The sequence below is a fragment of the Leuciscus leuciscus genome, assembly GCF_965113295.1.
Source record: "Leuciscus leuciscus genome assembly, chromosome: 16".
Taxonomy (NCBI): Eukaryota; Metazoa; Chordata; class Actinopteri; order Cypriniformes; family Leuciscidae; genus Leuciscus; species Leuciscus leuciscus.
The window spans coordinates 39,998,899-40,020,869 of record NC_138740.1 but is presented as its reverse complement, the minus strand read 5'-3'; the positions used below and the strand labels follow the sequence as shown (position 1 = coordinate 40,020,869).

At 38.6% G+C, this 21,971-nt stretch overlaps 1 protein-coding gene and 1 long non-coding RNA gene across 2 annotated transcripts in view; one reads left to right on the top strand and one right to left on the bottom strand.

Moving 5' to 3' along the window:
- Positions 1-10,830: 10,830 nt before the first annotated feature.
- LOC309477029 overlaps positions 10,831-21,971 on the bottom strand; it is a 111,058-nt gene continuing 99,917 nt past the window's right edge. The window contains exon 3 of the long non-coding RNA XR_014198478.1: positions 10,831-11,029. This is a non-coding gene — a long non-coding RNA (uncharacterized lncRNA). The remainder of the gene's footprint in view (positions 11,030-21,971) is intronic.
- LOC309478077 (uncharacterized protein) lies at positions 13,978-16,594 on the top strand. The gene is made up of 4 exons (XM_082141529.1): positions 13,978-15,217; positions 15,349-15,507; positions 15,601-15,696; positions 15,975-16,594. The coding sequence occupies exons 1-4, from the start codon at positions 15,149-15,151 to the stop codon at positions 16,278-16,280; spliced, it is 630 nt and encodes a 209-aa protein (XP_081997655.1). The 5' UTR covers positions 13,978-15,148; the 3' UTR covers positions 16,281-16,594.

Below are 21,971 nucleotides of genomic sequence, written 5' to 3'. Positions count from 1 at the left end.
ATAAAGCAGCCTGTGATTATGATGATGAGTTTATGACAGAATCACTTTTATTCTCCGCTTTCTCCATCATGTGCTTCATCTGTCGTTTCACACAGAAGATCTCTCTGTTTCTCTTTCTGATAGAGTTAGAAACAGGGAATAATTGATGTTCTTCCCAGAGACTGTGTTTCTGGATTCTTCTGTTAGCAGAAGCTGATGATGATGTTTCATATCAGGCAAATCTCCATCAGCTCCTGATTCAACAATACACTGTAAAACCCAACAAGTTAAGCTAACTCATTTCATTTGAGGAAACCGATTGCCTCAAATCAAATAAGTTTATTAAAACAATAGTTATGAGTACTCTGAACTTATTTCAGTTGAGTTTACTAAAAGTAGATATACATTGCAGTCAAGAAATTAAGTGATTAATTAAGTGATTATTGAGCATTAGTGATTAACACCTGCTGTTAACGAGCAGAATCACTGAAGGAAAGAGAAACACAAGAACTACAACTGACTTCCAACCACAGCCTTAGATGAAATCAACTCAAGATAAAAGACGTTTAAATCTCTAAAGATCTCAGCAGAGGAGGATTAAACCACTACACAACCATTTTGACAGCATTACCAGTTTGACTTTTGTCATGCGTCTACAGAAGTTGTTATTGAGAATGAACAGAGGGTTAGATGATAATGATTTATTGAGTTTCATTAAAAAGACACCATGATAGTGATCAGTGTTTGCTTTAGTTGGGCTCTTGACCCTTGACTTTATAACACCAGTTTTTCCTCTGGCTGCTGTAACTGAGTGTTTATAAAACACATTTGTTATGGCACATACGCCAAAAGAGAATATGAACATGTGGTTGTGTTAAGATGGTAAAAATCATCATTTAGTGACTTGATTCTCTGATGTTTTCCAGAGCCTAATCTCTGATTAGACAGGTGATGTATTTCTTGTATTAATCATTATAATAGAACTGATTCTGCTGTAAGGCCCATTGTTGTGACAATCAGATTTTAAAAACCTCTATGGTATCATGCTGACTTACACAGTAATCAAGAATCAGCATATGAATCTCAACAATGGTGACCATTAAAAAATTATTTATGCCGCAATGCATGCTGGGAGCCATGGATAAGTTTTGTATTATGCTAGTACCCAGCATGCATTGCAGCATGAATCATTTTTTAATGGTCACCATTGTTGAGATTCATATGCTGATTCTTGATGTCTGTGTGAGTGTTAGTAATGCAATACCTTTTCTGTGAAACGTTTTGTGCACAACTATTTGTAAAATCCTTCATATTATCTGATGGCCACAACATGGCTAGCTCTTATGCTGTAGAATCACAGTTTTGAGTGAAACTAATATGTTGCCCTTTTAATCAGAGATCAGACTCTGAATGAAATCAGTGAATCAAGTCACTAAATGATGATTGTCATCATCAGTCCTTCACCATCAACACCCAATCAGACTTCTCCTTGCCTTTTGTGCCATAATAAATATGTTTTATAAACACTCAATTATAGCAGCCAAAGAAAATCTTAAGTGCAATAGTTAAGGGCCAAGAGCCCAACTAAAGCAAATCTCCATCATGGTGACCTTAAATGAAACTCAAATCATCAACTTCTAAACCTTTGTTAATTCTAATAAGAACTTCTGTAGACGAATGGCAGTAATAAAGTCAAAGTGGTTCGTAATAAGTGAAGCTTGTAATGCTGTTTGTGGAGTTGTTTAATCCTCCTCTGCTGAGATCTTTAGATATTTAATGTCTTCTTTTATCTCCAGTTGATTGTGCTGTGGCTGAAGTCAGTTGTAGTTCTTGTGTTTCTCTTTCCTTCAGTGATTCTGCTTGTTAACAGCAGGTGCTTATCACTAATGCTCAATCATCACTTAATTAATCACTTAATTATACAATTATCATTCTGGGATCTAGAAATGTTCTATAACTCATTCAGTTTGAGTTATGTTTCAGTCATTCAAGTTTCGGTAATATTTGAGTGCTGTGAACTCAATTGTATTTAGTACATATTACTGTTAGGTTTTACAGTGTATGACAAACTCAGATCACTCATACATGCATTACAATCATGAGTCTCAGTATAATGTGTTTTCCTCATTTAAAAGCTCCTGAAAGATGTCATTTCTCTAGAAGATGAAAATAAATCCACACATTCATTCACACAGAACATACCTTAGTACTTCTTCAGATCAATATCTCCTCTGAATATCTGATGTGAGACGCAGCCGTATTGTTTCCTGAAGAGTTTCAAGAGTCTGAATGTTAAATGTAAAACTCAGATCTGATAAACTCCATCAGCTGCTCATTTAATCATCTCTGATTTATTAACACTGATTTACATCAGCAGAACATTAGTGACTTTAAAGGGATAGTTCAGGATTTTAGACATGAATCTCTATAGCTTCCCCATAAGCAGTGTGGTGCATTGACCATGACTTACCCCCGACAGCGTCCTGTGAGCCGAGCTCCGGTCCAGTTTTGGTCAAGATGAAATTAGTCCGGCAAGTTTGCTGGGGTCACGGCAATAAAGCTTTTTTGTGAGCTTTAAAAGCTTTAAAAGCTTTATTTTTTCTGATATATATCAGATAGTGTGTGTGTTTAAACCTGCAACATGGATCAAGATTGTTCATAGTTTCACTGCCAGAGTTACACCCTGAATACCAGACCTGACAACCTGAAGACATGATCATAAAACCCCGATCTTGGCTTCACTTCATTGGCTGACAGTCGATATGAACATTCTTTTATTAGTTCACAAGTGTTTGAATAACTTTGCACCTCTTCTGATCTTCTGTCTTCACACAATCCTTCTAGAGATCAACACTTTTATCTGTTCCTATACAGACTAAAGTAAGGGGACATTGTGCATTTCTATTGTGTGATACTAGCATTTCTACAATAGGGGAGGGGAGGGGTTGTCAGTGGTTATGAATAAAAAATGAGGGTTATAAATTGTTGTAAAATATATTGTCTGTGTATAGGGAAGGCATTGTAAGATACTTGAAAGGAAGGGTCTGAACCGGCAATCCATTATCAGAATATATTCGGCAAATGCGTTTCCATCTCCCATTATTGACATTAACTCTTTTTTACACAAGTCAACACATAAAAACTTTTTTTGCAAAAAAAAAAAAAAATCCTAAAATTTGACATTTCCATCACTTGTTTCTGATGCGATACTTCAGAATGCGCTTGAAAACAGGGTGATGGAAACATACAGTCGTAATTTATTTATTAAACTCCAGTGTGAAAGGATGGCATTGGCTGGTTATAGTGCAGGAGTCTCAGTGTAGGGTTTATAGTTCACGAAATGTATATGTACAGTAGAGCTCCAGCTAGACAGAGATATGAAGGTGTTTCTCTCTGCAGTGATGGGATGTATTATAGATGTCTTTAAGATGGCTCATGTTTGTCCACCTCTCACTACAGATACTCGTTCTTCTGAGGCGTCCGCTCACCTGAGCTTCATATCAGCAACATCGCTCTCTAAGATCTCGAAGATAGAGACCACATTTAGGCCACACCGGGGGAAAGAAACAATCCAACCCTCTCCATTGACTCTGTATTGTGTGAAGCTCCTCTTTGACATTTCTGACTTAGAACAAAAAACAAAACAATGTCTAAAAGCTGCTGTGTGACGAGGTGTACAGAAAACAAGCTAAAAAAACCTAGAAAAACAAAACAAAAAACGAGCATTTAAGAACACAAAAGTGGATACAGGCCATTGGGACAGTGTCATATTACTCTGAGAACTGACTTACACCCACTGAGGGGAACATAATCAGGACAGGGTTAGCTAATCTTACAGAAATATAATATATAAAACTGACATTTAGATATTTGACTTACTAGTGACAAAATGTTTTCTGCACACGTAGTGTATTTTTACAATTTACCCAGTCGTTCCAGCTGATGCTTCACGTCTTATTGCCTGAATCCACTTTTGTCTCCTTAAACACTCGTGTTTTTGGGGTCGACAGTTTACAAAAAACTATTTCTGGGTTTTTAGCTTGTTTGCTGTTCACCTTTTAGACATTGTGTAGTTTTTGTTATAAGTCAGAAATGACCAGAAGGAAGCTTCACACAATACAAAGTCAATGGAGACGTTCCCAGTAAACGATTACCGTCTTTCAACGTTGAAATATGGTTGAAAATAAGTCGGTCCGCCTTGGACTAGTTTACGACGTGATTTCAGCTAAGTAGTTTCGGCTGGACTGTTTGACTACATGTTTTCAACTGATCATCTAAGACAGGATAAGTCTGTTATACATGCTAAAATAACAGAGAAAAACAAACTACCAAACCATTTTCATAAATAAATTTAAAGAGTTTTACATATTCCATCAAGACGTTGAAGATTGACCGGTTTTCAACGTTGAAAATTCGTAATTAGACGTTGAAGATTTACGTCTATTCAACGTCTAGAGGACTGTTTGCTAGCTGGGTTGGATTGTGGACGTGCTCTTCAGATTATGTCTCAGTTTATGTCTCTATAGGCTGAGCTTGTTCCTCCTCTGTGTGGGTCTTTAAGAAACAGGAATATACGCTCCTGTATGATCACTTTGGGGCAGCGTCTCATTATAAGAGGCTTTAGTAGGAAGCTCCTTTTAGGCTGACCAAAGTGCTTTACAGAAGAACAAAGTTAGAAGAAGATATAACATGCACAACGACAAATAAATAAAAAAATAAGAGCAACAATAGCTAATAGTAACTATTAAACAGGAGTAGCAAAACAGTATCAGACTCAAATATAAATGAGTAAAACCAACCAAAGAAAACAATGAATATACTAAAGAAAACAGGGAGGTTTATAAAGAGACTTGAAATTGAGATGGTGAAATGCTGATACACTGAAGTTTCAAGGTCGTATCTGTTCTTTAAGCATGAGAGATCTCGATATGATCCTCAGACTGTGGAGTTTATCCTCCGTTACTGGGACACTTTCTCCTCCAGATTCACATCAGATGAGAGTCTCTTTCTGCTTCATATGAGACACATGATGATCCTCATTGAGCTTCAGATCAGATTCTCTGATTTCTCTTCACTGTCTCTGATCCTGAAACTAAAGGCCTTTGAGTTTCACCTCAAATCTACTTCTGACATCTAGTGGACAAAGATGAAAACTGCAGATCATATTCTGTGTGTTAGGAGGAATAGAAAACACACACTCATACAGATTTATTTACAATGCCTTCATTTCTATTTTAAACAAGTGACATTCTCTCAGTTTAATTCACTGAATGTCATTCATTATCAACTCACAAATAATAATGTGATTTTACATTTTGTGTGAATGACTGAACTTCTAGCAACTTCTGCTTTAATGTATACTATGATGTGTTTGTGAACAGTAGATATTGAGTATTGAGTAAGTGTTGATCTGTTGTTGTTCTGAACAGCTTCAGTTCGTCTGTTAAAGTCACTAATGTTCTGCTGATGGAAATCAGTGTTAATAAATCAGAGATGATTAAATGAGCAGCTGATGGAGTTTATCAGATCTGAGTTTTACATTTAACATTCAGACTCTTGAAACTCTTCAGGAAACAATACGGCTGCGTCTCACATCAGATATTCAGAGGAGATATTGATCTGAAGAAGTACTAAGGTATGTTCTGTGTGAATGAATGTGTGGATTTATTTTCATCTTCTAGAGAAATTACATCTTTCAGGAGCTTTTAAATGAGGAAAACACATTATACTGAGACTCATGATTGTAATGCATGTATGAGTGATCTGAGTTTGTCATATTGTTGAATCAGGAGCTGATGGAGATTTGCCTGATATGAAACATCATCATCAGCTTCCGCTAACAGAAGAATCCAGAAACACAGTCTCTGGGAAGAACATCAATTATTCCCTGTTTCTAACTCTATCAGAAAGAGAAACAGAGAGATCTTCTGTGTGAAACGACAGATGAAGCACATGATGGAGAAAGCGGAGAATAAAAGTGATTCTGTCATAAACTCATCATCATAATCACAGGCTGCTTTATGATATTAAAGCTGGAAGCGTCACAGAATTCACTGGAACTAAAGAGATCTTGATTCTGATCAAACCATTCAAACCTTCAGAATAACATCAAAACAGCAGAAGTCATATTTTATAGTGACGCACATTTGACATCTTTGTGTTTGACTTCAATAATGATTCCCTTCAAATTACAACTTGTTGATTTTCATATTCCCCGATGAACTGAAATCTGTAAGTTTTTTTTTCATTTGTTGCTGTAAAACACATTTTCATCTGTAGCTTCTTTAACTCTGCTGTGATTCTGATGATCTCCTGTAGAGGGAGACACGAGACTGCATTACAGGGTCAAAGGGCAATCTGGAGCCGCTTTAGTTCACATGTTTAGTTTCACTTTTACGTTTGTTTATTTGTATAGTGCTTATACATACTGTGACAAAGTAACATTCATACATCAGAAATGTACAGATAATACAATCATGTGTTACAGTGGTTAACGGCACATATTCATTTAGGCAGAAACAATGAACACATTAAAGAAGATTACAGTATATTATCTTAGTGTTATACAATAATGTTCAGATGTCTCATGTCGTTCCAAACCTGTAAGACCTTTGTTCATCTTAGGAACACAAATGAAGATATTTTTGATGAAATCTGATCGGTTTCTGATCCCACATAGACGGCAACATCATTGCAACTTTCAAGGTCCAGAAAAGTATCGTTAAAATAGTCCATATGACTCCAGTGGTTCAACCTTAATGTTATGAAGTGATGTGAATACTTTTAGTGTGAAAACCCCCCAAATAACGACTTTATTCAACAATCTCATCTAGTCCACGCCATTCTCCCCGATTGTTGATGTAGTGTGAACAGTTCAGCGCTTCCTGACGTTTTTTTTTTTATTATTATTATTCTAATGACATCAAACTTGACTGATTCTGCTCACGTAATCTTCATTCAAGCTAGGTTAGGGTTAGGGTTAGGGTTAGAAGTTATCAGATTCATTTTTGATTACCATATCTGTTACAGATCAATGGAAATATAAGCATATTTGGGCTGAACAACAGAAAATATGTTGTGTGTTGCCAATAAACTGTTCTAGTATTTCACACATTTGTATTGTTTTTCTGCTTGCAGCAATGTATGTATCTTTAATGTTTTATTGTTTTATTTTATTATATTTCTATGTCATGTGACTTCTAAATATATAAGCTTACAAAAGGCTATAGTTTCAACAGCAGTTGTGTTGTGTTGGAGAGTTCATGTCTGATCTTCTCTGACCTTCAGAGCTCATGATACTGTTAGATCAGACATAAATATCAGATATATTAGATTCAACTCTGGACACTGAATCCCTGTAAGAAGATATCAGTCTTCTATCAGTTTAACTGAGAAAACCAGGGAAGAGCAGAAGCAGGAGACGAAGTGATGATGATAAAAAGTGCAGAGTTTATTGTTCAACCAGTACAAATCCACCAAGTGTTGTTATACCAAGGGGAAAACAATGGAAAATTACTGCATCATAACATCGTCCTGTGACGCTAAAAACCTTGAAATGAAGATATTCTCTGATCTCTACTCATGAAGAGAAACATCCCTTCAAACCACACAATCATAAGATTAAACTATCAAGCATGGCAAAAGCAAGAACATAGGTCAAATAAGTAATATAAAAGCATAAAATGACAAATGAATAATAATAATAGTAAATGTTTATAAATGAAATGAATATATGAAATAATGAATAAATGATGAATCAGATGACAACTACATTCATTAATGAATATAAATGATTATAAAATCAAAGAAATTAAATAACACAACATATTGCTCTCCCTATGTAACACACACACACACACACACACACACACACACACACACACACACACACACACACACACACACACACACACACACACACTGGTTGCTATTGAGAATCCTTCAGTTTTCTCCATCTCTGAAAAGCCAAGATTATGTTGATTCTTGTTTTATTATGCGCTCGGTCTCGTACTCTTTTCTCCAGCAGACTCTCCTCTGTTCAGCGTTTGTTTAAAAACCATCACAACACATCTAAAATATAAACACTTACAATAGGCTTACCATAGTAAATCAGTATAAGAAAAAAAGTGCATCAGTTGCATCTCAAAGTGCTTTACAAGAATAAGATAAAAGACTAAGACATTCACATAAGAGAAATGCATTAATGAAAGAAATGCATTCTGGTAAACAATACAAAATTAAAAACATGCTATCAACTTTTCATGAAGAAAACACAATTACAAAGAAATCAAATTAAAGCAACCCAACAAATTTTGTTCTAAGTGAAGATTTACAAGTTAAATTCCACATGCCTAATCTCAGAGAGTTCGTTTGTTTTAGAGCAAATGAAAAGAAAGTCATATATCATATATCTATAGATCTAAATAAGCTTGAAAGGATGAAATAACACGACCAGAGAAAACAGAAAAACATACAGAGAGCATTAGCTTTAGTTTCTGCTCTGACAGATGCATGACCAGCCGAACGCTGTGAGTGTGTGTTAGAAATCAGGAACGGTGAGAGAACATCGTGTGCTTGGTATGTTTTTTCATCTTCAAAACAAATGTGGGTCTTCAGACGACAAAGTTTAAATCCTGTATGGCTAGAGCACTTTGCATACTTTGTGACATGAGGGTTTTGTATCTTCTGCACTGCCCCCTAAAATGTATGTAAAAATGCGATTTCAATACCCAATCTTATGCCTATCCACATAATGGTCAGGGAGGAAATCCCAGAGGACGCTCCAGCCTTGGATTCCTCTTCAGAGTCCACTCCAGCTCCATATTTGTGACAAACTGGAAACCAGTTAACAGCATGAGATCACAAGCAACAACACTGCAGCACACACCTTTTTGATTTTAGTAAACTAAACACAAAGGGTTAGTTCACCCAAAAATGAACATTCTGTCAGTAATTACTCTCCCTCATGTTGTTCCAACCCCGTAAGTCTTTAATAACTTTTCTGGGCCAGCAAGTTTCGATCCCATAGAAGCCTATGGAGGAGTGATCCAGCTCTCAGATTTAATCAAAAATATCTTAATTTGTGTTCCGAAGATGAACGAAGGTCTTATAGGGTTGAAACAACATGAGGGCGAGTGATTACTGACAGAATTTACATTTTGGGGTGAACGAATCCTTTAATTTACTGTGTTTGTCCTATTGATTTTTCCAATGTGTTTGAACTGACAAAAAAAAACCTTAATTGTACTTTTGGGAGTAAGTAAAACTCAAAAAAGCACATGCAAGTTGATTTTTTTGCAGTGAATAATATGCTCAAAAATAAGAGAAAGAGAGACATATCCATTACAAGCTCCAAACTGTGCCAATGAGAAAGCATTAATGTCTTTGAATAATTTCTCATTTTGGCATTCTGTTGTGATGCAATAAACCACATGATGGTTATTGAAGTTTATGACCGTATTGTCACGTTTAGGTTTGGGTTTTATATTCATGTCCATGTTTCCATGTCTCTTATTTTAAAGTCCAACTGAAATCAAAATTGACCCTATTTACTTTGTTAGCGCATATTACTAGTCTTGTGGTGAACAACTAATCCGTGCAAGTTAATACACAGAAAAAAATTGTTTGCCGTGGTAATCTTTAATCAAAGTCTGAAAAGTTACTTCCGGTCTGGAATGGTGTTCCTTCTCTGATGATGTAGGTTTGACGGCTTGGTTTGGGAAACGCTTAACCACTCCCCTCAAACCGTTAGTCTGTAATGAGCGAGAGATGGAGAGGAGGAGCGCTAGAGTAAAACCCTGCCCTCGGTTCAATATTCAGTTTCACTGGGAAATACGTCACAGCACTGGAGAAAAGTCGCTTGCAACTTCCGGTTCACACAGACTTTAAAGTTTTCCAATTGTCATGTTCCTGGATTTGTCATGTGATTCCCTTATCCTTCTCATGTGAATCTGTCATCTGCCCTTTTAGCTCAATGTGTAATGTTAGGCTTAGGGTTAGGTTGGTTCCTTCTGTTCATTGCTTTTCAGGAGTGTCTTCTTTAGATTTCAGTCTGTATATATCGCCCTCTTGTTTCCATTGTCTCTGGTCTGTGTTCCCTGTTGATGAGTTCATGTCAAGTCGTGTTAAGTCCAGGTTTATGTTCAAGTTTCAAGTAATATCAAGCGAAGTCTTTGTTTATTTTGTATCTGGTCAAGTTTGGGATTTACAATGGGAAAACTTCAAAATGAGAGACATGAAAACATGGACAATTTACCCAAAACCAAACGTGACATATATATACAGGTATGAACAAACAAACATGTAGATATCTCTGTGTATAGACGTACATATCTACTAACATATCACTGTAGATCTGAGAGAGAGAGAGAGAGAGAGAGAGAGAGAGAGAGAGCGCATGAGACGACGATTGCTGCAGAACATCTGCTGCTACTGACATTACATCATGTCTAGAGAATGTGAAGATATGTCACAACGTGTTGAATGCTGGGACAGCAGCGCATACCAGGGACACACTTATTGCTAAGTAACAGTATTTGGACAAATTAAAGACTAGGCCTATATCTTACAATTCATATTGCCAGTATACCTTTGTCATTATGTTGTGCTTCACGGGCTGAGAAAAATGTTAATCAGTAGAGTTGCTCTGTTCCTGAATGTTAAACTGGATTTAAGCACGACTGCAGGAGAACGGCTGATGCACTGCTAATTCTTACACATTCATATAATGAAGAAGATGAAGCCGAGTTCAGGTTCAAATACATGTAAGAGTGTTTTATCAAAAAGATTATAAATACTCACAGTTTAGTCCGAGTCCAATGCTGCTGCTCACAGTTCCAGCACAGTTCATGATTCTAGTGCAAGACAGATTTACATTTTCACCAATGCAAACATCAATGCAGAGTAAAATGTACTAAATGAAAGATAATAGTGTTGTAATCACCACTGATGAAAGAGTGGATATCCACTGTAGATCTGAGATCTCGCTGATGTTCAGTCTGAGCTGGAGTGTGTTTCAGCTTTAGATCCGCAGTTCCTGTAACACACACACCTGTTGATCTGGGCGTGCACACACTGGTTTGGTGTTTGCACAGTTTTATCATATATCTCATAAGTACACAAGCTGATACTGATATAGAGAGCCAGCGCTTCATGGCTAGTACAGTAATGGTATATGATTATTACTGAAATAAAATCAACACTATTTTTTCTTTCACAATATTCACTCAATTTACTAACAGCTTGAATTTGAGATCAGAACATGTTCATTATTCATTGATAAACAGACATTAATATTGACACTGTCAGTAGATTTTCAGGAAGAGATTATTTAGTCTTCCTTTGGTCAAAAAGAAACTTTTATTCCTTCTGCAATTTCTATTTTAATTGAGGACAAATGGTTGTATTTGTATATTGTATTTTAGTTATTGTTTATTTAAGTATCTGTAATGTGTTTTTTTTAGAATAATAGTTTTTTGTTGTATGTGTGCGATTTCTATTGTGTATATGTGAGACTTTTTAACCTGACAAATATCACTTGTTGGTGAATTGTGAATGCCACTTCTAGACAGGATAGATGCAGTTATTGACAGATATTAATATTCTCAAAATGGCCAAATATGATCTGATATATCAGTCTGTTTCTTACAGTTATTATATTGTCAAGGCATCTTACACTTCTGCTACTCTTCTGGTTTTTCTGGTTGATTTTTTATATAACTGTCGGGGTTGGGTGTTTGTTTTTAGAAATGGAGGAAGGATGTGAACAATATTGTCTTAAACATTGACTTAAACACTTTAATCAAAAGGCACCAAAAGGGATTTTCTAAAAGAATCATGCAGCTCTTAAATACCATTCATTTTCTTAATGCACTTTGTTTTACAGTTTGCACATGGTTTTTGCTGGAACAAATTCATGATCTTCAAAAGAGAATGAATATCCCAAAACACACATGATCATCTAAAACAAAATGTTTCACATTTTTTATTGATTTTTAAATAAAACTACTGTAATCTATAGTTCCCTTTCAAGAGGTCTCTCGTATTTCATAAGGCTAGCTTACGCTATGGGAAAACTCCTTTTCTCGAGAATCTTTAAAACGCAGTGCAGCTGCACAGCATACACAGATGAACGGCGAGAGCAGTCATTGGCTGTGCTGCAGCAACTGCACGAGCTTATGGCGTGGCGGCTCAGACGCGCAAACCAATCAGGACACTTCGCGCCCTAGCATGTCAGAGCCCGCCAGAATGGGGGTGACCAAAGGCTATAAAGCGGCCATTCACCGCCAAGGACCCCAGATTTTATCTCCTTCAGCGAACTCACCACTTCGCTGATCTCTGGATAAGAAGCCTTCTCGCCACCGTCGAAAAGCCTTCAGTGGAACAAGCCACCTGCCTTGCAGTTCTGAGGACATCGGCTTTCCTGGTTTTTCAACTGGACGCCGCCTTCAGCCCGCTGTTCTCCTGTGCCATCCGGCGCGCTATATATCCTTTTAAACCATGTGTTCGCCGTTGTGTCACACTTTTTCTAAAAGAGCAAATTTGAGGCATTGTTGCAAATGCCTCGAACCACCTGCGCCTCGTGCAGAGGCCCTCTCTTTGGTGGAGACCGTCACATCCTCTGGGCCATGACCACGCGGAAGCTGCACTCGCTAAGGGCGGCTGCCCTGAGTGTGACGAGATAGATCTTCCCACCCTGGGGCTCAACTGGCTGGTTTTGACGATAACGACCCCGCGCTTCCTCCCCTTTCCTTGAGCCGCGCGAAAGAAGCGCCATGCACAAAGGATGTCAGAGCGGATGGACACGAGCGATGTTCGCACCCGCGGCTAGCTTTCCTTACGTTCAAGAGAGTTACCCCGCCCTCGCGCCCCCTCTCGAGCTCTCTGCATGACCCAGACGGACACCGTGGGTGAGTTTCATAACTGCATCACTCAAAGGCGAAAGGAAGAAAGAGAGTGTTTGAGTCCCGCCGAGGCCAGACCAACCTCCATTTCTCACACATTTCCCAGTCCCCTCTTTAGTTCAGGCAGCTAGAAATGTCAATATTGCAGCAAAAGGAGCCTGTTATAAAACATGCACACCTGCAAACAAACGCCGTTTTACAGGTGACACAAAACATGCCGCTCTCTTCTCTGCTCACGCTATCTGTCTTAAGCATTCCCCCCTGTGGCTCAGTGGTGAAATCTAAGGCTTTCGCGCCAGAGACCCGTGTTCAAATACCGTTTCTGGTGCAGATGAAATTTATGCTGCTCTCTTCACTGTGCTCGCGAGCAGCTTTCTAACGTACAGAAAGTGACCCCGCCCTTTGCGCCCTCCCGTTCACAACGGCGGGGCTCGAGTATTAATGAGCGTTCAAAAACAAGAGAAACCCATTTCTGGGTAAAAGCCAGACAGCAATTAACTATGTTAATTTCATTAATTACTAACTTTCCCTCATCAGCTTGACATCCGCTGTTGAAGCTCACTTTGCATTTTTTTAACGCGTTAACGCATTGAGATTATTTTTTGTTCAGTTTAACGCGTTAAAATATTTAACGCAAAACGCAGCATTCGTTCATTTTTGTCATTCTTTGGGTACCGTTACATTATATGATCCCGCTCGTATTCATGTAAATGCTTTTAAACGCGCTGCCTGCGAAAACCTTCCTAGCCACGGTGCTGGAGGTGTAATAAATCGATTGTGTGCCCACTATAAGTATGCACCCCTGCACATAAGCACTGTTCCCACAGTACCAAGCTTCCCCCCAGCTCATGCTGGAAGTATAATGAATGTAGTGCGTGTGCCCACTATGAAGTATGCACCCCTACACATAAACACTGCAAACACGGTATTAAATCTCCCCCAGCCAGCTCGGGAGAGATAATAAATGTAGATTGTGTGCCCACTGTATAGTACGCACCCCTACACATAAAAACTGGGATAAGATCTGGGAAAAATCTGGCATCCCCGTCCCGACTTGTGGGCCCTTCATGTATGGCCCCTCAACGGGTACCTGCACTGTAAAAAATAAAACGGTGTTTTATTCAGTAGAGTTGATATTTTTAGTATTCCAGACAGGAAAATGTGTATTAATATAAATGTATGCAGAAAACCATGTTAGACCAATGTTTTGCATATCAATGATGTGTAAACATGTTTTTGAGAATAAACTGAACATAGAAAACGTATTAAGCACAACAGCCAATTAGAATGCGAAAAGCGCATGCGCATGTTGTCTGACATCCGGGGTTTCAACATGGATCTCAACGCGGGCTTTCCTCTCCCTCGAAGTTGTCTTTCTCTCATCTGCAAGTTATCCAGTTAGGACTATCGGGATTGACGGCGTAAAAGTAAGTATTAAATTATGGTTTGAAACTACACTTTAGTTGTGGAATGATTTAGAAGAATTGGATGATTTTCAAAAAAAGCATTTAATCGAAAATATTTCGTCAGAAGATGTGCTAGTTTGAATTGCACTGCCATCGTTGTAATACTAGCAACCTAACTTAACATCCCACCAATTTTTTTTATCGGTGTAGAATTCCACCATTAAAGTGTGGTGTTCAGATATTATACCTATGTGGCCAGAAATATATTGTAGCCTATTGTTTCAGTACATTTCGTGTAAGTTAATTGTACCACATTCTAAGTTGATGAGCTAAACTTGATGAGGTAGTCATGCCTGTCTATCAAGAACTAGAACATATTGTCTAACTTGCAGCTAGATGCTAACAGCAGAGGTGGTTTAGAAATCATAGTACTAGACTAAGTTAGCTAACTAGCACGAAATCAAGGATCTTTGGTAACAGTTAGCCCAGCATCCAGCTATTTTGTTCGGAGTAACCTATGTTATATGGCTAGTGAAGATATTTTTTCAGCTAACTTGTCATTGTAATATTCTATTAGTGGTTTTACTCTTAATCTGATTTACACCTTAAAACATGATTAATGGCCTTACATTTTGGTTATGGTATATATACTTTTATGGAACTAAAATCACATTATTTACTTGTAAAAAATGCTATGGAAACACACTTTATTTAGCTAAAGTAAACTGGCATTTTAATTATTTCCTTGAATGAACAATATAGCCTCCGGCTTGATGTAACCTAAGCAGTTTTTTTGCATTGTGTGGGTCCTATGTAATATTTTGTATTATGTAATATTAAGTCTTTGAATGTCATAATTATATGTTTCAGGTGAGAGAATTGGCACCACATGCATTGCAAGTTTTGCGATTATTCCGCAGACCAAGACAGGTATGTTTTTTACAAAGCTGACAGTAATGTTTTTACTCTTGTCATTTAAATAGCTGTAAACTTTCATTTACATGGTAATATTCAGAGCAACACTATTGCTTTACTCACTGTTCTTCTGTACATGTTAACAGATTGGTGAGGAGTTTTTTCGCATCACCAATAAGAACTTACTGGGGACATTTAGAGCTGCAGTGGAGAAATACACTCCGAAACTCCTTCGGCTCTACCGTTCCCGGAAAGCATCCTTTGGAAAGGACCTAGAACACATCCTGATGAAGCTTGATGATGAGGTATGAGTTATAGTAGAGAAAATACCTCTGCTCACTGAGGTGAATGTTTCTTTGTCTGATATAAAGACATTTTTCCCCTGTCTTTTTTGACAGACCTCTAATATTATCCGGCACCGCCAGGATGCTGCACTCAGAGGACTTCCCATTTTTCTCTGTGAGGAACCTGGACAACTTTTCAAGCAATGTCTTGTAAGTGTCAATTATCATAACAGAATAACCACTCATCATTCCAGAAATACATGGAGAAAAAAGTAACATAGAAAGATGGGATGGAAGAAGATTGCCTCAGCTACTAGTGAACACACAGAGCACACAGTGAATCGAACCTGCAAGCCTTCGATTACAAGCCCGAACCCCTAGCCAGCAGGCCACGGCTGCCCCATTACAATTACAAGATGAAGATGATGTGTGTGTTTTGTGTTGTGTGCTGAAAATCACCTTTTAATGTTTTGACATCTCTATTATAGGAAACTGATCCAGATGATGTGGCCGTAAAGGGAGTGGCTGTGGGGGTGCTTTATGTCCTCGAGGACTGTGCTGTGGAAACCTCCTCTCCAAAGGTGCAAAACATTTCATTGATTGTGGAGGAATCTGTAGTTCTACAGGACATCGCTGATACTCCCACTGCTGTGGCATACCTTTTTGGACTTTTATACGCCCTCAACATTTCCTACCCAAAACATCTCAAGTACACTTTTGATACTCTACAGAGCGTCTTTATGGAAATGGGACCTAAATGCACAAAGCGTGTCCGATCGCTTAAGAGTAAATGAAGATATGGTATGTCATTTGACATGCATTTATAGTTCTTGTATGTTGGTTACAATGGTAACATTTACTCCCAACACGTTTTCATGTTCAGCTACTGTGAATTACGGCTGTTAGGGCTATGTTCTGAGTGCCAGAACACTGTGACAATGTCTACTGTGACATTTATCTTAATTGAAAACATTTATGTGGCCTTTCTGTGTTTATTTTTCATTAATATTATTTTGAAGAGGTTTAATTGCATAGTGCCACCTATTTTTTTGTTTTTAATCAGTAAAATACACCCTTGGTCACAGTGAAATAAAATACTTGAAATGTATGACATTGTTTGTTATGGATTTATTTTAGTTTGTGAATTAAAAAAATATATGTAGGCCAAAGGAAAATAAGTGAGTTTCCAGTATAGTGGAAAGAGAATCAATATATTCTTGATAAACATTTTCTAGTGCTGTGAACGAGGCTATTGACTGAGCAAACATATATTCATTGGTAGAACGAGGAATTTAAAGTGCTGTTCATCAACAGAACTAAGTAATATTAGTAAGGACAACAACATTATTGTTGTTGGGATAATTACATTGCTAATCGTTGGGAAAACATAAAAATGTGAATGCAATGTGTTGCCTTGAATTTTTCAATATTAGCAATGATTTTTTTTTTACAGTGTGGGTGTCTACCCGATAGGGTGCTAAAAACATCACTGAAGCAAGAACGCCCTCAACTAGGTACCTCTACGCTCAGACATGGAGGGTGTTCTCTGGCAGGTGCGCAGCACGGAGACTGGACCCCTACTCATGCGAAGTACCAAGTGTACTCGTTCTTTTGCAAGAGCTCTTGGATGCGGGTCGTACCCCCTCCACGCTCAAAGTATATTTGGCGGCCATAACAGCATCTCACGCTCCTGTGGCCGGACAATCACTAGGATTGAAGAAACGACCTCATCATGTGCTTCCTTAACGGGGCAAGGAGGCTAAACCCTCCCAGCCCACCCTCTGTGCCTATCTGGGACCTCTCCACGGTCCTGGGAGCATTAAAAGGTCCTCCGTTTGAGCCGCTTCGGTCTGTGGATCTGAAGCACCTCTCGCTATACATCTCGGTTACTAACGTAACCTCGGTTCCCTGAGATGAGGGAACAAGTATTCCGTTACCTGCCGTGCTTTGTGCTTTGATCAGGGGATCGCTAAAGTCGATTAAACCTGAGGTCCTTGGCTGTCAATGGCCGCTTTATAGCCTTTGGCCGCGCCCATTCGGGCGGGCTCTGACGTGCTAGGGCGCGAAGTGTCCTGATTGGTTCGCGCGTCTGAACCGCCACGCCATAGGCTCGTGCAGTTGCTGCAGCACAGCCAATGACTGCTCTCACTGTTCATCTGTGGTTCATCTGTGTATGCTGTGCAGCTGCACTGCATTTTAAAGATTCTCGAGAAAAGGAGTTTTCCCATAGCGTAAGCTAGCCTTATGAAATACTCGTTCCCTCATCTCAAGGAACCGAGGTTATGTTAGTAACCGAGACGATCTTTATATCAAGATAGAAAAGATACAAGTCTGCTGATATTCCCATTATTGTGCAGACAGCAATGTTCACGTTTAAAACTGAATGAGAAAATTGTATCATCAAACTAACACATCTTTAACATTAAATAATGCTAACACAAAATAACATTATTTTACATATTCCACTACATAAAGAGACCCATATTTAATGTATCATGACTGATCCATGAATTTACACATTCTTATGAGATTATAGAGACTTGTGGTAAATAAAACATCTATCGCTCGCTATCCGCTATAATGGTCATATTTTTCATCAAAAATATACAGATAAATTACAAAAGAGATACTAATTTTCGTACTTTTTTTTCTTCTTTTTTTTTTACAATTGCTAAGACTAAATTTCAGCCTCTAAACCAAATTCCCCCATTTGTAAAAAAAGTCACTCTTTCTGTAAAACCTTAAATAAGTTCAGGCAGTTAGACTTCATTTGCAAATCTCATGCGCTCTTTAAACACATTCTCACTCACTCAAATACATTTCAGACTGTGATGCACTTGTGTTTCGAAACGTTAAACACAAGTGGCAAAAGTAAAACACAACTACAACAGTTGTTGTAACGAGGACTCAGGCTGAATGGGATCCTTGTGTGGTTTACTAGAACTGACACAGAAAGTACAAACAGGCGTGGGTTAAAATACCAGGGTAAACAGCAATATCACAACCAGAGCAGTGAAGGAAGTCATAACAGGATCGGCAAACAGCAGAATTGGTCCAGACAAACATAAGTGAAAGGCAGGCAGCAAAGATTAATTCAAAGTTAATCCAAGGCAATAATCCAAGTCAAACAATAACACTCAGAAATAATGACACTCAGAATCAACAGAAACAAACACACAGGGTGTAACATGCATGTTCTGTGTTCCCCATTTCATTGGTCTTTAGTTTAATTAGTCTTTTCATTTAACTGTGTCTTATTAATCAGTTTATTAAGTTCCCATTGTTTGGTCAAGCTTATAAGCCTTTAGTTCTCCCTCAGTGTTTGTGGGTTCTCATTAACGTGTGTTTTACTCCTGCGTTTTAAACCCTTCCAGAATATTGTTATTAAAGTTTATCTCCTCGTCTTTGAGTGCTTCACGTACCGTAACACAGCAGGGCTTACAGGTTTTTATGCTTGCTTAAGCACCATTTAAAGATGGCACCATTTTTGTCAAAACACTACACACGATTCACACACACACATACACAAACAAACACATATCCAATCCAATCCAATCCAATTTTATTTATATAGCACAATTTAAATAAACACAAGGTTTCCAAAGTGCTGCACACAAAAATAAAAATACAATAATAATAAATAACAAACAGAAGCATAATAGTACAATGGACTCAATAGATAAAGTAACAAAATGTAAAATTTAACAACAAATAAATATAAAATCCTTAAAATAAAATAAATGAAGTCAACTTCCTACTAGGTGTTAAAAGCCAAGGAAAAGAGGTGGGTCTTTAGGTGGGATTTAAAAACAGACAGAGAGGAGGCCTGTCTGATGTGCTGAGGCAGACTGTTCCAAAGTTTTGGAGCTGCCACTGCGAAGGCACGATCCCCTCTGAGCTTCCGCTTTGTTTTAGGCTCTCTCAGGAGCAGCTGATCTGATGACCTGAGAGACCGGGAAGGAGTATAAAATTGTACAAGCTCAGAGAGGTATAGCGGGGCAAGACCATTGCAGGATTTAAAAACAAATAGAAGAATTTTGAAATTAATTCTAAAATGAATGGGCAACCAGTGGAGTGAGGCTAAAATGGGGGTAATGTGCTCATGTTTTCTTGTGCCAGTTAAAAGACGAGCTGCAGCGTTCTGTACCATCTGGAGCCGAGAGATGGTCGACGCACTGACCCCCACATACAGTGCGTTGCAGTAGTCCAGCCGAGTGGTTATGAAAGCGTGGACTACTGTCTCAAAATGCTGCCTGGAAAGAATCGGTTTTATTTTGGCCAGCTGCCTCAGGTGAAAGAAACTTGATTTCACGACAGACCTGATCTGGCTCTCAAGTTTAAAATCGGGGTCCATCTTCACCCCCAGGTTTGTAATGGTGGGTTTCATGTACTGGGTTAGGGGACCAAGATCTGGCAGGGGGGTTCCAGTGGTTCCACTAAAAACCATCACCTCTGTTTTGTCATGATTAAAATTTAAAAAGTTAAAAGACATCCAGGCCTTGATGTCATCCAGACATTTCAGTAATGCAATAACAGAGCTGGTGTCATTTTTCTTAAGAGTTACATAAATTTGGCTGTCGTCCGCATAACAGTGGAATAGAATCCCATGCTTCCTAATTATGGAGCCAAGCGGGAGTAGGTAAAGAGAGAAGAGGAGAGGGCCAAGCACTGAGCCCTGTGGGACCCCACATGAGAGGGGAGCAGAGGATGACACAGAGTCGCCGAGGCTAACACAAAACATTCTATCAGCCAAGTACGACCTGAACCAATTCAATGCCACGCCTCTAATGCCCACCCACTGGTCCAGGCGAGAAATTAGGATTCTCGTGGTCCACTGTGTCGAAGGCAGCAGTTAAATCTAAAAGCACGAGAATCACAGAGTCTGTAGCTAACAAGATATCATTAAAAACTCTTAAAAGTGCTGATTCAGTGCTATGCAGGGATTTAAAACCGGATTGGAAAATCTCGAGAATATTTTGATGTTCCAAAAAGGCCATTAATTGACCATAAACTACTTTCTCAATGATTTTTGAAAAAAAAAGGGAGTTTAGAGATGGGCCTGTAATTGGCAAGAACAGCAGGATCTAGCTCTGGTTTTTTAATCAGTGGCTGCACCACTGCATGTTTAAAATTCAAAGGGACCACACCTGAGAACAGACTACTGTTAATGACTGAAGTAACGTAAGGACCTACAGTAGGGAAGATCTCCTTAAAAAAATTGTGCAGGGACAGCATCATTTGGAGAACCTGAGGGCTTCATATGACCAACAATCTCCTGTACGAACGACAGCGTCACAGGCTCAAACTGGTTAAAAATAGCAGAGCAGGTGACAGAGATTGAAGGGTCATACGCAGAGGGGGAAATTAAAGCCCTAGTAGAACAAACCTTGTTGATAAAAAAATGAAGAAAATTTTCACAAACAGCAGGGGAGGTCTCCATACTGATGTCCGACAAATATTTTCTTTTAGCAGCTTTCACAGTTGTTTGATAGTGTCGCCAACAGTCCCTAAGCATTTCAAAAAACACCTGCAGTTTGTCCCTCTTCCACCTGCGCTCAGCTCTGCGACACTCACGTCTAATAGCCCGAGTTGCGTCATTCAACCAGGGCTCAGATCTGATTTTAGGCTGCCTAGTTTTTAAAGGTCCCGTTCTACGTGATCCCATGTTTCAAACTTTAGTTAGTGTGTAATGTTGTTGTTAGAGTATAAATAATATCTGTAAAATTATAAAGCTCAAAGTTCAATGCCAAGCGAGATATTTTATTTAACAGAAGTTGACTACATAAAACAGCTCGATTGGACTACACCCCTCTACTTCCTTCATTAGTGACATCACCAGAACCGTGTTTAGACTAACCTCCGCCCACAGGAATGCTCCCTCAACTCTACTGGCTACTTGTGCACTTCTATTAACTTAGGCTACTGTGTTTACTCAGCTCTTACCGTGATTTTCTGAAGTAAAACTGACGCTTCATCTTTTGTGTGATGTACAATAAACTTTATTAAACTCATCAGTACATGTTTGATCATCATTCGGACCTGGTCCGAAACAGCAGACTTGTAGGCTGTTAATAAATAATGGATACATACAAGCAGATGACAATACGTTATAATAACCGTAATTAAACTACTAAACCATACCTGTTTCATCTCTATACAGCACTCTGACTCTGTAGGCATTATTGTCCGACTCGAAATGAACGCCGTTACTGAGAGTTTCTGATATTATCATCATTGAGATGAATTTGTCCTGACAGACTGAGCACGAGCTCATGAAGCTCCGCCCCCTGGGTCGTCCAGCAGCAGCTCATTTGCATTTAAAGGGCACACACTGAAACAGCTAGTTTTTCTGAGCCCCAAAAAATGTCAATTTAAACATGCTGTAAAAAATGATCTGTTGGGTATTTTGAGCTCAAACTTCACATACACACTCTGGGGACATCAGAGACTTATTTTACATCTTGTGAAAAGGGGCATACAACGGG

What these genes read in the sequence shown, in the direction of transcription:
- LOC309478077 (XM_082141529.1), top strand. Translation starts at nt 15,149, where the DNA reads ATGTTTCAGGTGAGAGAATTGGCACCACATGCATTGCAAGTTTTGCGA. An exon ending in TATTCCGCAGACCAAGACAG is followed by an intron (nt 15,218 to 15,348) that starts GTATGTTTTTTA and finishes ACATGTTAACAG; the next exon opens with ATTGGTGAGGAGTTTTTTCG. An exon ending in TGATGAAGCTTGATGATGAG is followed by an intron (nt 15,508 to 15,600) that starts GTATGAGTTATA and finishes CTTTTTTGACAG; the next exon opens with ACCTCTAATATTATCCGGCA.